Raw genomic sequence first — 18174 nt, 5'->3', positions numbered from 1 at the left:
GATAGGTTTTAGTGAAGTTTATGAAATTCATCTAGGATAGACTCCATTATTCCCAAGGGAAGAGCAAGCTGATCTTCATAGGACTCAGTAATAACATGACCCCAAAAAGTAGAAAACTGTACTTTTTGTAACTCTCTAGAAATCTTTTCCCAGAGTCATAAGCATTTTTTAATGAAATTTCTATTTCTATTATGTTTTAATCTCTCTTTTGAGTTTTAAGCTCTTCTAAGGCTGGAACCATGTTTATCATTCCAAGATTTTTCCCACAGTAATTAATAAACTTAATAAAGTCAGGAAGGCTGAGTTCAAATGTGACCTCATACACTAGCAGGGTGACTCTGGGCAAGTCACATAGCCTTTTTTGCCTCAGTTTTCTCATTTTTAAAATGAACTAGAGAAGGACATGGCTAGCCACTTGCCACATGGCAAAAGGGATCATAAAGGGTAGATACATCTGAAATGACTGAACAATTAAAAAAAATTTCCCCTCAGTTAGGTGGGGAATTGATAGAACTTATTTTTTTCCAATTGAAGATTGGAACAATTGAACAATAAATGTTGTTGCATAGGATAGATATCTGTTCAATAAAAGGAGCTGTCTCATTTTTAAATATCTTCTCTGATGTTTATCTCAAATTTGCCCATCAGTTGACTCTGATTATCTTCTGATGGGAGAGACAAAATGTAAATAATTAGGTATATAGGACATATATGTAATCTAGGGGCAGGTAATCTGAAAGTGCTTTATATTTATATTCCCCAGCCCTTAACAGAATACAAGTACTAATAAATGCTAATTCATCCATCCATCCATCCATAATACAAGCATTAATAAATGCTTATTCATCTATCCAATCATCTATTTATAGCTTCATTCATCTCTTCATCCATCAATTCACCTATCCCTTCATCCCCTCATGTATTCATCTATCTATCCATCCCTTCATTCATCCATCCATCCTCCATCCATTCTTTTAAAGTTCAGCTTATGACACCACCCAGCATTAATTTCTTAACAAAGCAGGCAACTCTAAGACTATAATTTGCAGGTCTGGATTCCTAGAATGGTTGGTAGAACAACTTTTCATATAATCACAGATCTGTACCTCCCACCCTATGTTGTTAATGCTAAATTATTTGCAGATATTGTAAGCATTGAGTGAAAAGTGATTTGGGGTTTGAGTAGTCGGAAAAGCCTTCAGCAATCCTCTAAAAGATTGGTAGGCTTTGGATAGTTGGAGAGAAGAGGAAAAGCATGCTAGAGAAAAACCAAGCTCATGGGTTTATAAATACAGAGCTGCAAAAAATATTGTGGATTATCTAATCTAACTGAGGCCCAGAAAAGTTAACTGACTTGCCCAATGCCACACTTCAAGTAAATAGTAATGCCAGAATTTGAACCAATTTTTTTCTGATTCCAAATCAGAGTGAAGGCAAAGAAGCAGGAGTACTAAGTAAGACTATTTCATAGGGCTGGAGGATAAGTAGACTGGTCTGCCTAGAGAGCAAAGAGCACAAAAGTAATACCCACAAAAATAATTCACAAGTACGTAGTGCTTAAAATTTCCTACACACTTGAGTCTGTAGCAAATATTATTATTCTGGATGAGGAAACAAATGTTAAATGACTGTTTCATGATAAAAATAAAATAAAAACTAAACCATATTATGGTATTTTACGGATATACCAAAAAAAAAAAAGAAAGAATTCAGAATTAGATACAGTATCACTTCCTTCCAGGTTCTTTCTAATCTAATACAAATTGAATTACCATTCCCATAGTCCTTCCCTTTTACCCTCATTCTTAAGGCTTCCCTCAGTTAAAGGCAGCAACATGGTGCAGTAATTAAGAGTCAGAGTAGATCTAAATGCAAAATCCAGCCTCAGACACTTACTAGCTTTGTGATCCTGGTAAACCCTGTTTGCCTCAATTTCCTCATTTGGAAAATGAGCTGGAGAAAGAAATAGCAAACCACCCCAGTATCTCTGCCAGAAGGGGTCATAAAGAATCAGACATAGCTGAAATGACCGAACAATTAAGCAAAAAAATTCTCCCTCAGTTAGTAGGGGATTGATAGAAAATCTTTTTCCAATTGTCCTCCTCCTCTTCCTGCCTAACTATGCGGTGAATTGTGTTAGGTTTTACTGCTGTTTTAGGATCTTTGAGGTCAAAGGCCCCTAGAGTTCACAAGGGTCATCCATTTAGGTCACAGTAACACAAGCCTCTGACTTGGCTCAAGACTCCTTCTCCCTTCAAATAGCCCTTGATCCCAATTTAGCCCTCTTTTTACCACAATCAAAACTCATTTTTTCTCCTCAGTGTATGCCTTAATAGGGGTGTGTGTGTGTGTGTGTGTAGATATCTATCTATATCTCTATATATATCTATACATATACATATATATATGTATTTATACATGGGTGGAAGCCCTTTGCATGAAGTATTTACATTAATTTTTGATAGTCTGACTACTACAATAGTCTCAGGGACTATTTGAATTTTAAAAGTAAGAATATTAATACAAATAGATCTCTAATTGGCAGAGATTCTTGCAGAGTTTTGTTTTTGTTTTTATAATGGAGGATTTCAGTTCCAAAGTACCCAAGGATTTTCCAGAATTCTTAACATAGAGTTCTGAGACTTTTTAAAATAATATTTTGGTAAATTTATTTCAATGTAACTGATTTCCTTTGTAACACCATGTATTTTATTTTGTGCACTTAAAAATATACTGAAAGGGTTCCTAGGCTGCACCAGACTATCAAAAGGGTCCTCGACAAAAAAAGAGATTGGGAAGTGCTGATTTAAGGTTTGCAATTTGGCTCACTGTGGAAACAATCTGGTGGTTCAGTGGATAGTGCCCTGGGCTTGAAATCAGGAAGACTCATGTTCATGGGTTCAGATCTACCTTCACACACTTAACTAGCTGTGTGATGTTGGGCTTGGCACTTAATCCTGTTCAGCTAAACTAGTTCATCACTGAGGAAAATGGTGCCATAAAAGACCTTTTAAAATCAGGAGATTAAAAAACCCCCCATAGGATTCTAGATCTGGAGCTGAAAGAACCCTCAGATGTCACAGTCCAGCCCCTCAGTTTGTATTTGAGGAAATTGAGACCCATTGAGGTTAAGTGACTTGCCCTAGGTCACAGAGGTAGCATGCCTCAGAAGATTTGAATGCACTTTTTTTAAGTTTTTATTTTATTTTATTTTTCAAATCATTGGGATTAAATGACTTGCCCAAGGTCACACAGCTAGATAATTATCAAGTGTCTGAGACTGGATTTGAACTCAGGTCCTCCTGACTCCAGGGTCAGTGCTCTATCCACTGTGCCACCTAGCTGCCCTGAATGTACTTCTGACATCACACCAATTATCCCTCTTTCCACTCTGTCACTAAGAGGAATCAGATGCAAGTTATTGGAGTTAAGACTTTCTCAATAATTAAGTTGTGAGGTGATTAGGGATTGACACTTGGAATGGAGGTGAGAAACCTTTCAAAGCAAAATACAAGGATTTATAGGCTGGTTTAAGTTATGTTCGAGTCTTTGTGACCCTATTGGTACAGAGACTAGAGTGGTTTGCCATTTCATCCTCCAGCCCATTTTACAGATGGCAAAACCGAGGCAAGAAATAAGTGACTTATTCAAGTTCATACAGATAGTGAGTGTCTAAGGTTGAATTTGAACTCAGGAAGATGAGTCTTCTAGCCTTCAGGCCCAGTGTGCTACCCAACTGTCTGAGTTCAAATTACAGCCTAAGATACTAACTATGTGACCCTGGGCAAGTCACTTATATCTGTATATCTCAGTTTACTCATCTGTAAAATTAACTGGAGAAGGAAATGTCAAAACCACTCCAGTCTATCTGTCAAGAAAACCTCAAATGAGAAATAGAGTCAGATATGACAGAAATGACTGAACAAAATTCAGGATGTATGTAGAAAAGATAGCAGCCAATCTGAATTGGAAAGTCATTGTACAGCTGAGTGGACCAAGAAGGCCTCTTGCAGAAACTTGATTTTGAACTGAATCCTGAAGAAAAAGAAACTCAGAAGTGAAGAAACATTGATGAAGAAGTTCCAGTATAAAGGTGTGGAAGTAGGAGATGGAGTGTCCATTTTGAGTAGATTTCATGGAGAGAGTAAAGTATATAAGAAGACTGAAAAGGTAGGAAGGGACCAGTTTGTGAAGGACTTTAAAAGCCAATCAGAGGATTTTATATTGAATAATTTAATCCTTAAGGTAATAGGGAGCCTCTACAGTTCAGTGAGCAGGGAAAGGGTGGGGAATGACATGGTCAGACCAACAGGTTAGAAAAAAATCACTAACTCTTTGGGAGATCCTTTCTTGAGCTCCCTTTAAAGTCTTTTTGGCCAGGTTCCCAAAACAGTTTATATTCTCTATAGATGAAAAAGTATATTTCTGTAAATGTTTTATTGTAACAGTGATGATATTGATAGAGTTTTCCCACTCAGCTGTCCCAGAAAGATCTGGTGTCTGTATAAATTTTTATTCCTAACTTAGGAAGAGCTAGCCTAAATAACTGGCTACCTAAGTGGTAGTTCATTCAGCTCCTCAGCATCTACTAAAATCAAAATGCTATTTTTTATCACTGTTTTAATTATTCTCAGTTTCTTCTCTCATGTCATGCCTGGATTCTTTAATTTGTTCTGTTAGAAGCATCTCTTTATTTTCTCACACTCAGCTCCAAGTGACTTCATATCTCTGGACCTCAGTTTCCTAATCAATAAGATGAGAGAATGGCCAAAAAGATAACCTTCCCAGCTCCCAGTCCATGATTTCTGTGATTAATATATGTGTTTGTATATATGTATATAAATACACATACATTTACATACATGTATGTATAGAATTTCCTGCTAATAATATTAAATAAATTATATATTTATTAAGGAAACATTTATATAATATTTATTAAATACAAATTTAGAAAAAAATCCTAATTATGCATAAAATAAAGTAAATATTTTAGAATCATTAAAAGGTAAATGTTTGTCTTTATCTAAAACCTCAATTCTAAAAGTCACTATAATAATAATTTATATTATTATAAATAAAGTTTGTCCATTAGTAATCTTTCATCTTTGCTGAGTCACTTTTCAGTCATGTCTGACACTCTTCGTACTCCCATTTGGAGTTTTCTTGGCAAAGATGCTGGAGTGTTTTGCCATTTCCTTCTTTAACTCATTCCAGAGTTGAGACAAACTGGGGTAAAAAATCTAGAGTTGGGGTGGCTAGGTGGCACAGTGGATAGAGTATTGATCCTGGAGTCAGGAGTACCTGAGTTTAAATCCAGCCTCAGACACTTAATAATTACCTAGCTGTGCAGTCTTGGGCAAGCCACTTAAACCCATTGCCTTGCCAGAAAACCAAAAACAAAAAACCTAGAGTCACATAACTAATAAGTGACTGAAGCCAGATTTGAACTCTCTTGAGTTCCTGGTCCAGTGATCTATTCACTGTGCTACCTAGATCTTTCATCTTAGGGATTTCCTAACACCAATTTAGGACTACTCCCTTGAGAAAGCATCAGAAGTGTCCCCAGTGGCTCATGTGGTAACCCATGGTTTTGTACTTTTTGAAAGGAAAAGGAAGAGTGGGTGCTTGGAAACCCTGGTGTGGCCTGGCATCAAAAAAAAATTTGTCTAGTCTTGTTGGCAGAGTCAGTCTAATCATTTCCCAAGTACATTATTAAAATATCTTTAACAGAACTGGTGACAGAAGCCATTGGTAATGTTACCCTTATTAAAAAAGTTTTGAAATTGTTCTGAGAGTATTATGCAATATGCCTGTGATCACAAAATAAATTTGTGACACAGATAGGAAGGGAATGAAAGACATCAGGTTTTTCCTAAGTGTTGTTATAATCCACTTGTCTGTATTTATTTTATTAAAATTTTATTTATTTTGAATTTTACAATTTTCCCCAATCTCACTTCCCCTCCCCCACCCCCCACAGAAGGCAATTTGCCAGTCCTTACATTGTCTCCATGGTATACACTGATCCAAATTGAATGTGATGAGAGAGAAATCATATCCTTAAGGAAGAAACATAAAGTAAAAGAGATAGCAACATCAGACAATAAGATAGCAAGTTGTTTTTTTTTTCTAAATTAAAAGTAATAGGCCAAGTATTCAAACTCCACAGTTCTTTCTCTTGATACAGATGGTATTCTCCATTGCAGATAGCCCAAAATTGTCCATGATTGTTGCACTGATGGAATGAGCAAGTCCATTAAGGTTGATCATCACCCCCATGTTGCTGTTAGGGTGTACAATGTTCTTCTGGTCCTGCTCATCTCACTTAGCATCAGTTCATGCAAATCCCTCCAGGCTTCCCTGAATTCCCATCCCTCCTGGTTTCTAATAGAACAATAGTGTTCCATGACATGCGTATACCACAGTTTGCTAAGTCATTCCCCAATTGAAGGACATTTACTTGATTTCCAATTCTTTGCCACAATAAACAGGGCTGCTGTGAATATTTTTGTACAAGTGATGTTTTTACCCTTTTTCATCATCACTTCAGGGTATAGGTCCAGTAGTGGTATTGTTGGATCAAAGGGGTATGCACATTTTTTGTTGCCGTTTGGGCATAGTTCCAGACTGCTCTCCAGAAAGGTTGGATAAGTTCACAGCTCCACCAACAATGTATTCATTCCACTTGTCTATCTCAACTCCAAATAGCCTTTTAGACTATTTCTGTGGTACAGTGAACTCATCTTCCTGAGTTCAGATTCAGTCTCAGACATGAACTGTATGACTCTGGACAAATCATTTAACCTTGTCAGTTTTCTCATCTGCAAAATGAGCTGAAAAAGGAAATGGCAAACCACTCCAATATCTTTGCCAAGAAAAGCCCAAGTTGGGTCACAACGAGTTGGGCACAACTGAAACTACTAAACAACAATAGACTATCTGGGTCAGAAAGATTCCTTCATCCAAGGGCAGGCTGGAACAGGAAATCAAGCTAGTGGGGATCATAGTGATACTAGATTTCTGCAGTATGGGATGGTGGAAAGAGATTCAGAGTCAGGAGACCTGAGTTTGAATTCTGGCTTTGACACATACTACCCCTGTGACCTCACACTAAGTCACTTGACCCTTTTGGCTTTGGTTCTTTGTCTAAAAAAATTTGGACTAGTTCATGCATTCTTAATCTTTTTTTGTGTCATGGAATCCTTTGGTAAATTGGTGAAGCCTATGGACTCATTCTTTTTTTTTTTTAAGGTTTTTGCAAGGCAAATGGGGTTAAGTGGCTTGCCCAAGGCCACACAGGTAGGTAATTATTAAATGTCTGAGACCGGATTTGAACCCAGGTACTCCTGACTCCAAGGCTGGTGCTTTATCCACTACACCACCTAGCCACCCCTGGACTCATTCTTAAAAATGTTTTTAACTGCATAAAATAGCTGGATTTATAGTGAAACATACTCATCAAAAATAAAATATCTGGATTTATATTGAAAGATTCTCATCAAAGTCTTTTCAAAAATAAATTCACAGACCCAAGGTTAAGAACCTCAGGATTCTCTAAGGTCCCTTCCAACTAGTCAGTCTGTGATATTATATTCTATGATTAATTAAAGGATTTGGATAAAATTGTTTGTCCTATGTTTTCTTTTCTTTTCTTTTTCTTTTGGCAAGGCAATGGGGTTAAAGGACTTACCCAAGGTCACACAGCTAGGTAATTATTAAATATTTGAGGCTGGCTTTGAACTCAGGTACTCCTGACTCCTGGTTCCAGTGCTCTATCCACTGTGCCACCTAGCCACCCCTGTCTTATGTTTTCTAAGAGGACCAATGGCATTATGTCTTGACTTATATGTGAATTGTATTCAAGTGAGGCAGAGCTACACAGTCATCAGCCTCACTCTCTCTTCCACAGTCATAGAAGTTCATAGGTAAACAAAAGTCAGAACCACTGGTCATGGTCCCTTTGCATCTTTGATGTGTGACCAACCTCTGAATGCTTCACAGCTTCTATTTCAGCTTCCTTTATGGTCATTAGAACATCTGACTGTTCCACTGAGGAGGGAGGTGAAGAAGCAGGCAGACCCCAAATGAGCTGCTAAATGATATAATTTGGAGCTACTTATAGACAGTGAATTCATCCTTTGGGAGGTTCCCCATCCAGAAAGTCTGGTTTGGCTAAGTCCTCTTCAGTCTTGGTAATAATCAACAAACATTTTTTCAGCACCTACTCCCAGCTTTGTAACCCATGTTAACTCATTTGATCCTTGCAACAAGTCTGTTTGCTGCATTAGGTAGTAAAGGGAGACTATAGAAGACAGGATTTCTAGTCTTGGCTCTAAGCTGTCTCCCTAAACAAATCATTTCATATCTTTAGAACTTTTATGCATCTGAAATAATGTGGCGATCAGGGTTTAAACTGAATTTCAAATAGGTAAAGGAAGATGCCCTAGGTCATATGACTAATAAACCTCCATCAGGACTTTTGATTGCTATTTAAAATTTCAGATGAGATAAAAAGTGCAGTAGCTTGTTGGTAGTAGGCATTATATAAATACTTGTTCGTTTCTATTCCCTTTCTCTAGTCAAGTGTTTGAAAATCTTGCCTAAGCTTTCTCTGAAATCACTAATAAAGGGTTTGCCTGCTGGTTCCTGTATTAATGACCAAAATTCTTGACAATACCCAATATAAGCCTCATTTCCAGTGTCAACTTTCCTGAGGGTCAGCCTTTCTGACCAGTATATTTTAAAGAAGACCATTTAGATATATAACATTTTTATAGTATTTCAAAGTTTTCAAAAGCTTTTATATGCTTCTCTTCATTTGTGCATCATTACAATAAAGTCAGGTGCATATCAGAGGTATTATTATTTCTTATAGATGAGGAGGTTTAAGCTCAAAACATTAAGTGGTTTGTCCTTGGTCTCATAGCTTTTAATTGTCAGATAGATGCAGGCAGGATTTGAATCTGGTTTTCTTGAATCAAGATCAGAACTGTCTCTGGAATTAAACTATTATTTCCTGAGACAAGTAGTGTAAGATGACTTTTGAGATAACATTTGAAAATGAAAATAGGAATGAAACTGCTAATTTTGGAGCTGCTATTTTTGCAAATTTCAAAAGCTGATCAATTTGGGAATAGTTAGACCAATCTTGGTATATAAATGTGATGGGATTCAATTGCCTCCTCTCTGTTGATTATTTCAAACTTATCCACAAGCTTATTTGTACACAGTTATTTTAATGTCTAATCCCATTAGATTATGGGATCTTGGAGAGCAGAGGCTTTTGCCTTTCTTTGTAATTCCAGTGTTTAGCACAGTGCCTGGTGCATTTTTTTGGTGATTAATATATGTTAATTGACTGATAGATGTAAGAAAGAAGAATAGATGACTTGAAAGAGATTGGGAAGACTTGTCACAATTCATTCACAGTGAAGTAAGCAGAACCAAAAGAATAATTTCTACTATAATTATAGTATTATGAAATTGAACAATTTTAATGACCTTATAAATGGATGAAGAATGAAATGAGCAGAACCAGGAGAATAATTTATACAATAACAGCAACAGTATGTTAACAAATAACTTTGGAAGTTGTAGGACCAACACAATGATCATCTATGATTCCAGAGAACCAGTGAAGGAACTTGGAGGGCAAAGAATGAAATATGTTTTTTGGATATAACCCATAAGGGAATTTTTCCCCCTTGGCTATGCATATATTTTACAAGGAATTTCTTTTTTTTTTTTCTTTTTTCTATTGGAATGGAGGTGGAAGGGGTAAACAGTTTTTTCTTTATTTAAAAAAAGTAACAGTGAATGCAAATTTCAATGAGGTAAGGAAGAAGTTATTAATTTAAAAGAAGAAAAGTTTCTCATACTGTTTCTTGACAAGAAATTTGGCCACAAATGAGAGTAGCAATTTTCTTTCTTTCTCCTCAGTGTTTCTGTATTTCAAAGGTTTGGGTACCTTTTTGAAAACTGGTCAGGTGATAGAACAGTAGATAGAACACCATGCCTAAATTTAGGAAAGGTTTCTCTTTGCGAATTAGAATCCAGTCTCAGACATATTCTAATTGTGTGATCCTGGGCTAGTCATTCAACTCGGTTTCCTTCAGTTTCCTCATCTATAAAAAGAACCGGAGAAGGAAATGGAAAACCACTCTTGTATCTTTGCCAAGAAAATACAAATGAGGTCACAAAGAGTCAGACATAACTGAAATGACTAAACAGTAACAAAAAATTTATCTTGGATTGAGGGTGTGACAGGAAGATCTGATGAATGTTTTTTGAAATAGTTGTTGAATAGCAAGGGAGAAAGAAATACAGCTTTGGGCTTTTCTACTGAACAAATGGTCCCTCGATAGCATATACCCCCAACTCAAATGCTTCATTATTAAATTGAAAGCTTAGAACTTATTGACTACCTCTTTTGTTACTTTGTCTTTGAAGGTCTCAACATCTGTACAAGTGGGAGTGCTACCTCCTGTGAAGAATGTCTGCTCATCAACCCAAAATGTGCTTGGTGTTCCAAAGAGGTAGGAGGTGGGTTGAGGGTGGTTCAGAATGAACATTTATATAGTGTTATAAGTCTTACAAAGCACTTTACATATGTATCATTTGATTCTCACCACAACCCTGGGAAATCAGTGCTATTGTTAGTCTCATTTTACAGATGAAAAAACTGAGGCAGACAAAGATGAAGTGACTTATCCACAGTCACATAACTAGTAAAACTCAGTTCTCCTTGAGCCCAGGCCATCTGGTTACTTCCCCTAAAGTGTCTCAGACTACCAATTCTTCTTTATCTTCTTCTCACCTTACATCCCAATACACTGCAGGTTTTCATGCAAAACTGTAAAGTGACAGGAAAGCTAGGTGGCACAGTGAATAGAGCACTGACCCTGAAGTCAGGAGGAAGTGAGTTCAAATCCAGATTCAGGCACTTAATTACCTAGCTGTGTGACCTTGGGCAGGTCACTTAACCCCATTACCTTGTTTCACAAAAAATGTAAGTTGATAATTCTGAGGTTAGAGACAAAGGAAATTCTTCTATTTTATGAAGTCTTTTAAACATCATTTCTAGTTACTATTTAGTTGTATTGTTTCTTTGCTTTTAGCAAAAAACTTAGAGTCAAAACCCTTTGCTGAACCCCATAGACAGAGATGAGCAACTTTGAATTTGTGGGATTATGTCCTTGACACATAACATTCTAGTATCTGCATATGGAATGCTGGGGAATGTTTGTAAAAGTTACACTGACTTTTTATCAGAGTACAAATATTATACATTGGCTCTTACTATCTTTAGATTTAAAGCAGCTATTATTTCTCTAATTTCTGATAATCATTCATTAGCATATTTACATGATAGTGGTTTTAAGATGTTCAGATCCAATCAGGAAATGCATAATAAGCAAGCATAACATTTCTATCAAATTTAATTTTTCTATCAGTGACTTGGAGTCAGGAAGACTTAGAATCTTACTATTGAATGGTACTATTTGTGTGATTCTAGCAAATCACTTAACCTAATTAGATCTCATTCTCATTTGTAATATGAAGGGATTCTTTGAACAGGCAAAAGTAATGAAGAAAGAATAATAGTAGAAACTATAGAATAGGAAAATTCTTTTTCTTAATATCACAGATATTATCATATAACATAAACAGTAATCTATCATATTGTATATATATATACAGGAACATATGTAATAATATATACATATATATGTAAAAATATGGATCCAAGAGATATATCAAAGAATAGGAACAATTTTCAAAGGAATAATACAATAGCAATGTCCTTTTGAAAACATCCAACAAATCACTAACAAGAGAAGAAATTATATATATATATATATATATATATATATATATATATATATATTATCTCACATCCTGCAATTTTACAAAGATGACTGAAAAAGAAAAAGAAAAGAGTGAATGCTGAAGGAGTTGTGAGAAGACTAATATACTCTGATGGTAGAATTGTGAGTTGCTATGATTGTTCTGGATAACAGTTTAGAATCATGCATGAAAACTAGCTAAACTCTTTCTACTCTTTGACTCAACTGTTCTGGGATTTTTTATATTTCAGAGAGGTCAAAGACAGTAACAGAGTTCAGTTTATATTCAGTATATGCATATATATTATTTACAGTAAATGTTTTATGGTAGTTAAGAAATGGAAATAAGGTAGATAACTTATCCACTGTGGCATGACTAAATGAACTGTGATATATGAGGCAACAACCTGAGTTAAGAAGGTAGCATATTAGCTAGAATTGTGGTCCTGGAATTGGGAAGATTTGTGTTCCATTTCAACCTCTGAGTCTTAGTAGCAGGGTGATTCTAGGCAAGCCACTTCACTACCATGTGCCTCTGTTTCTTCCAGTTGTAAAATGTAGATAAAAGTGGCACCTACTTTGGAGGATTGTTGTTAGGTAAAGAAGTATTTTTATCAACCTTAAAGCATTATATAAATCCTAGTTTTTATTGTATAAAAAAAGTGGAATATTTTGTACAGTAAGAAATTAAGTATATTTTGTGTGTGTGCAAGTGTGTGGGGGTCCAGGGGTGCTCATTGTCTCCTTCTCTTGTTGAGTTGAACTATATTGAATCCCCTGTCCTGGGTTTTAAAGATCTACACTTGCTCTTAAGGACTGCTTTGATTGAATCTCCCAAGTTTTGGCTTCTAAGGGTGGAAAATCTAAGAAGTGTTAAACTATTGAACATACTCAATTTTTTCCCTTGATATCCATCTCTTATCATATGATTCTTTTTCTGAGCAAAGAATGGCAAGGACAGAAAGGACCAACAAGATCATTATGTCTAGTTTCTTCGAATTACATATGAGGAAATGAATTCACATAAGCTCCAAAGAGGAACTGAATATATGTCAAAAGTTTTAAAAGGAAAAGAAAATTTCATAGGAACAAGGGAAGAATTATTGAACATTTGGAGCTTGGAAACACATTTGAGGTTCACCCAGAAGACAAGAAACCTGGATACTTTAAGAAAGAATCAGTTGCGTGTTTCATAGCCATGATAATGCAGATAAACAGAGGCTGTCAGATCTTATCAGAGCTAGGTAGTAATTGCTGGTGATTCTTTGCTGTAGGAGATTCAGGCAAATATTGTTGATGTGGTAGCAGAAAAGAGAGTCTGTCTTTCCAAGGTGCCTAGATGTGGCAGCCCTTAACAAAGTGCCTGAAAAATAATAGGCATTTGATAAATTTTTATTAACTGGCAGATTGACAGAAAATCTCCTTAGATTTGTCAGAGAGATAACAACTCTGATGAATCATGAGGGATCAAATTATATTGCCAAAATAAATTGAGAAAGCATTGCTAAGATTACAGTCTTGGTTAAGAACTTGATTGTCAGTACACAGGTGCTATTTTCTTTACTGCTACCTTTTGAAGGCAATAATAACAATAATGACTAACATTTAAAGAGTACTTTAAAGTTTGAAAATCATGTTACATACACTAGAAAAGACAGATTTTAGTAATGAGTAAGAAAATCATACCTAAAAACAAAATTGATGTTTCTGAACCACCCACTTTTGACTCCAACTTTCAAAGGAACAAATTCCTAGCAAGAAATTGTCTATCACTAGTATGATCAACTTGGAAATTGCCTTACTTTTATATACACATGTATTTATTCCTGCATGTAAATATTCATATGTGAGTGTCTTTGTGTGTGTGTGTCACACACACATATTATGCATGTATACAAGTGTATATGTAGGTCAGTGAGGTGAGTCGATAGAGTACTAATTCTGGATTCTAGAAGACCTGAGTTCAAAATTGACCTCAGATACTTACTAGCTGAAAGACCATGGGCAAGTCACTTAACTCTGAATACCTTGTATCTAGAGTCATCTCCAGTCATCTTGATCCATATCTGGCCACTGGACCTAGATGGTTCTGGAAGAAAAAGTGAGACTGGTGACTTTGTACTCAAATCCAATTCATGTGATGTCACCCTCCTGATGTCATGGCCTTTTTGGAGAACAAAGGATAAACAATCACAACAACAACAACAACAAGTTATATGCATGAAAAACCCTTCTCTACCACCTTTCCCCTCCCCCCCTCCTCCTTGGAAGGAAACCAAATAACAAGCAGAACATATAGAAACCTTTGACAACATGTTTTGCTCTGTGAGTTTAGGTTGAGAGAATATAATTTAAACATTAATCAGTAATACTTTACTTACAATTTTGATATATTGACTATCTGGATGTTCCCTAATTCATAGTCCTATAGTACTGCTGGGAGAATTTCTACCTATCTTCAGTTTCATTTGCTGAATCATTGCCATTTATCTTTTACCCTCTTAACATGGACGTCTCCCAATGTCTCCCAATGCTCTGTTCTGTACGTTCTTCTCTTTTCCACCCCATATATTTATCTTTTAGTGAGATTATCCACTCCCAGTGTATCATCTCTATGCAGATGACTTTTAGGAGTACAGATTAGGAAGTGATAACTCCAGTCCATATCACAAACTGCCTGGTGGAGTTCTCCATCGAGATGTCTCAATATACAAAATGGAAATGAATATTTTCCTCTCAACAAACCCCACTTCAGAAAACTTTCCCTGTTTCTTTTGAAGGCATCTTCCTTCTCTTGGTTGTCTAGATTAGTTGTTTAGGAGTCAGCTTTGACTTCCTTCTCTTTGCTTCCTTCCCCTCCACTCCCTCTCCCCACATTGGTTGCTAAGTCTTATTTAGTTTACTTTTATATTACATAAGATCATAGAAATAGAACTGGAGAAGGGACCTTAGAGTCCATCTAGTCTAACATCTTTATTTTATAGATGGGAAATTAAGTATTCTAGAGATTAAGAGACTAACCTAAAGTCACATATTTAGAAAGTGGCAGTCAGGGTTTAAATTCAAGTCCATTGTACCATAACTGCCTACAAAAGGGATCCTAAAAAAACTTAGTACTGGTTCAAGGTCACTCAGCTTATTGTGGTAAGGTCAGGAATAGACCCCAAGGTCTCCTTAGTTTGTGCTTGCTCCAAGGTGCTTTTCCACTGAGGTACACTGTTCAGACCCTAACTAAACAAAAGTTATGCTTGAAGAACGGACGATTCAGGAAGTGTTGAGAAGGGATAAGTAGCTGGTTCAGCAACAAATGGGACAGGGCAGAACAAAGATAAGTAAATAATTATCTTTCTCAGCATCTTGTGTAAGAGGTCAGGTGCACAGATTTGAGGGTTCTCATTTTGTATTCACTCTACAATTACCCCTTTACTAACTATTCTAGTCAACTTCTGTGCTTGGGCTTGTAGGGATAAGAGAAAGCTGGGTTATTAAAACAGTAACCTGAATGTATATTATTATTGTTGGCTAAAGCTATAGGTCTTTCAGGTTTCTCTAACTTCTTATGCATCCTCTTTTTTTAAATTAAAATTCATCTACTGGAATTTATTCCAACATTTTCTCTTTTTCTTTTTGAATGTTTACGTGACATTTAGTATTTTTAGTATAGCTTTAGATCACAGAACTGATTTTCCTATATCATTCCTTTATCATTATTTCTTCTTAATAATTGTTGAAGTAACTAAATTTTCTTATAAAACTGACTCATTTTAATTCAAATGTTTTAAAAAAAAGTATAGTTGATAGTCAAGAAAAAAAAATTTTTCTCCCTAAGAATATAATAGTGGTTGTAGCTATTTATACAATGTGTCATCCCAGGAAATGTGGAAGTGCTTAGTTTTGCATTCCATATAGAACTGAGCTAGAACAACAGATGCCATGCTTTTAGAATAAATCTAAAGTGCTAGAAAAATTACATTGAGACCAACACCTTACACTGAATTCCACAATACATTCTAAATGACCTTAGTTTTCCATATCTTTATATCTATATAAAAACAAGTTAGAAAAGAAACAGATTATATAACTCTCATAGCTATGAGTAGGTGATGTATTCTTTTTTTAAGATTTTATTTATTTTGAGTTTTACAATTTTTCCCCTAATCTTACATCACTTCCCCCACCCCACCCCCAGAAAGCAATTTTTCAGTCTTTACATTGTTTCCATGGTATACATTGTTCCAAATTGAGTGTGATGAGAGAGAAATCATATCCTTAAGGAAGAAACATAAAGAATAAGAGATTGCAGGATCAGACAATAAGAGATCAGAGTACTTTTTTCTAAATTTAAGGTAATAGTCCTTGGTCTTTGTTCAAACTTCACAGTTCTTTCTCTGGATACAGGTGGTATTCTCCATTGCAGACAGCCCCAAATTGTCCATGATTATTGCACTGATGGAATGAGAGAGTCCATCAAGGTTGATCATCACCCCCATGTTGCTGGTAGGGTATACAGTGTTTCTCTGGTTCTGCTCATCTCACTCAGCATCAGTTCATGCAAATCCCTCCAGCCTTCCCTGAAATCCCATCCCTCCTGGTTTCTAATAGAACAATAGTGTTCCATGACAGACATATACCACAGTTTGCTAAGCCATTCCCCAATTGAAGGACATTTACTTAATTTCCAATTAGGTGATGTATTCTTAACCAAACAAATATGGAATAATTATAAAAGATAAAATTGATAACTGATAGCATGAAGCTGGAAAACTTCTGCTCAGAAAAAATTAATGCACCTAGAATAAGAAGGGAAATGGGAGAATGGGGTGGGGGGAATCTTTGTAGTGAACTTCTCTGATAAGGGTTGCATATTCAAAATATTTAAACAACAAATAAATGTGTATATGTGACTAATATCCAATAGATAAGTGGTCAAAAGATATGAACAAACAGTTTTCAAAAGAAGAATTACAAAGTATTCACAATCTCACGAAATAATGCCACAAATTACTAATAAAAAGAGAAATGCAAATCAAAATAAGCCTAAGGTTTCACCTCATATTCTACAGATTTTCAAGGAAGACAAAAAAGGCCATTATTCATTGTTGGAGTGTTTGTGGAATGATAAGGACAGCAATATATTGTTGATGGGGCTGGGTCTATTTTGGAAAGCAATTTGGAATTACACATAGAAAGTGACTAAAATGTCATTACTCTTTCAGAGTAAGATCCAGAGATTTCTTAATGTAATGGGATTATATACCCTAATGAAGCCACTAATAGAAAGGAAGTCCCCACATATACCAAAATATTTATAGCTGGAAAAATGCTGTTATAAAACAAATTTCAAAGAATTGGAAACAAAGGAGATACCCATCAGTTGAGATGCCTAAACAAATTTTGTGATGTGAATATAATGGAATTAACTGCACGAAAAGATAAATGTGATGAATCCAAAGAAATATGGAAAAAATCTACATGAACTGATGCACAGGGAAGTAAGCAGAACCAAGAAAACAATATGCATAATGACTAAAATGATAGAAATGAAGAGACGAGCATTACACTCCAAAAAATCATGTTATGGGATGGATCTCTGGGAGAAGTAGGAAAGGTAATTCAAGGTTACTATGAATTTTATAATTTTATAAAGAAAAAAGAAATAAAGAATATGAAGAATTCAGAGAATCATGGGGTAATCACTGTGAACTGATACAGAGTGAAATAAACAGAAATAAAAGAAATAGATATAATGATTGCAACTATGTAATTAAAAATGTCCCTGAAAGGAAGTGAAAAGCCAGTAATGGTCTTTTTGTACAGATAATGAAGCATCCTCCCTTTGTTAAAGGGAGGTTTCAATTTTGGTGGTGGTGGTAGAGGTGAAGTGTAAACCTAATAATTAGGTAATAATAATAATAATGTAAAAACAATGATTCATTAAAACCTATTTAAAAGATAAAATAATAAAGTTACAGAAAGAGGGTTAGACTTTGCAACATGAACTTCCTTAGTGTTCTTTCTTTATTCCTCAACACTTCTCAGCATCATTATTCCTTATTTCTTCCTATATGGTTAATAAATATGCATTTATTAAGTGCCATACTATAGCTAAACTGGGCATACAAAAAAAGTCAAAAGCCTGTCCTTGCTCTTAAAGAATGCACAATCTAACAGGAAAGATAACATGAAAACCACTACATACAAATTATATAAAAAACACAAATTGGAGATAATCAACAGAGAGAAGACACTAATATTAAGGGGCATCAGGAAAGGATTCTTATAGAGGGGACTTTGAGATTTAAAGGAGGCCAAGGAAACCAGGAGA

The 18174-nt window shown here is 35.5% G+C and overlaps 1 protein-coding gene across 1 annotated transcript in view; it reads left to right on the top strand.

Annotated features, from left to right (window-relative positions):
• ITGB5 (integrin subunit beta 5) overlaps positions 1–18174 on the top strand; it is a 200460-nt gene that overhangs the window by 6175 nt on the left and 176111 nt on the right. Inside the window, exon 2 of the mRNA XM_074214694.1 lies at positions 10453–10538. Coding sequence (XP_074070795.1) covers positions 10453–10538 — 86 coding nt within the window. The remainder of the gene's footprint in view (positions 1–10452; positions 10539–18174) is intronic.

Source organism: Macrotis lagotis, chromosome 1 (assembly GCF_037893015.1).
Source record: "Macrotis lagotis isolate mMagLag1 chromosome 1, bilby.v1.9.chrom.fasta, whole genome shotgun sequence".
In the NCBI taxonomy this organism is placed as follows: Eukaryota; Metazoa; Chordata; class Mammalia; order Peramelemorphia; family Peramelidae; genus Macrotis; species Macrotis lagotis.
Note: the sequence above shows the minus strand (reverse complement) of the source record. Positions and strands in the feature narration are given on the sequence as shown.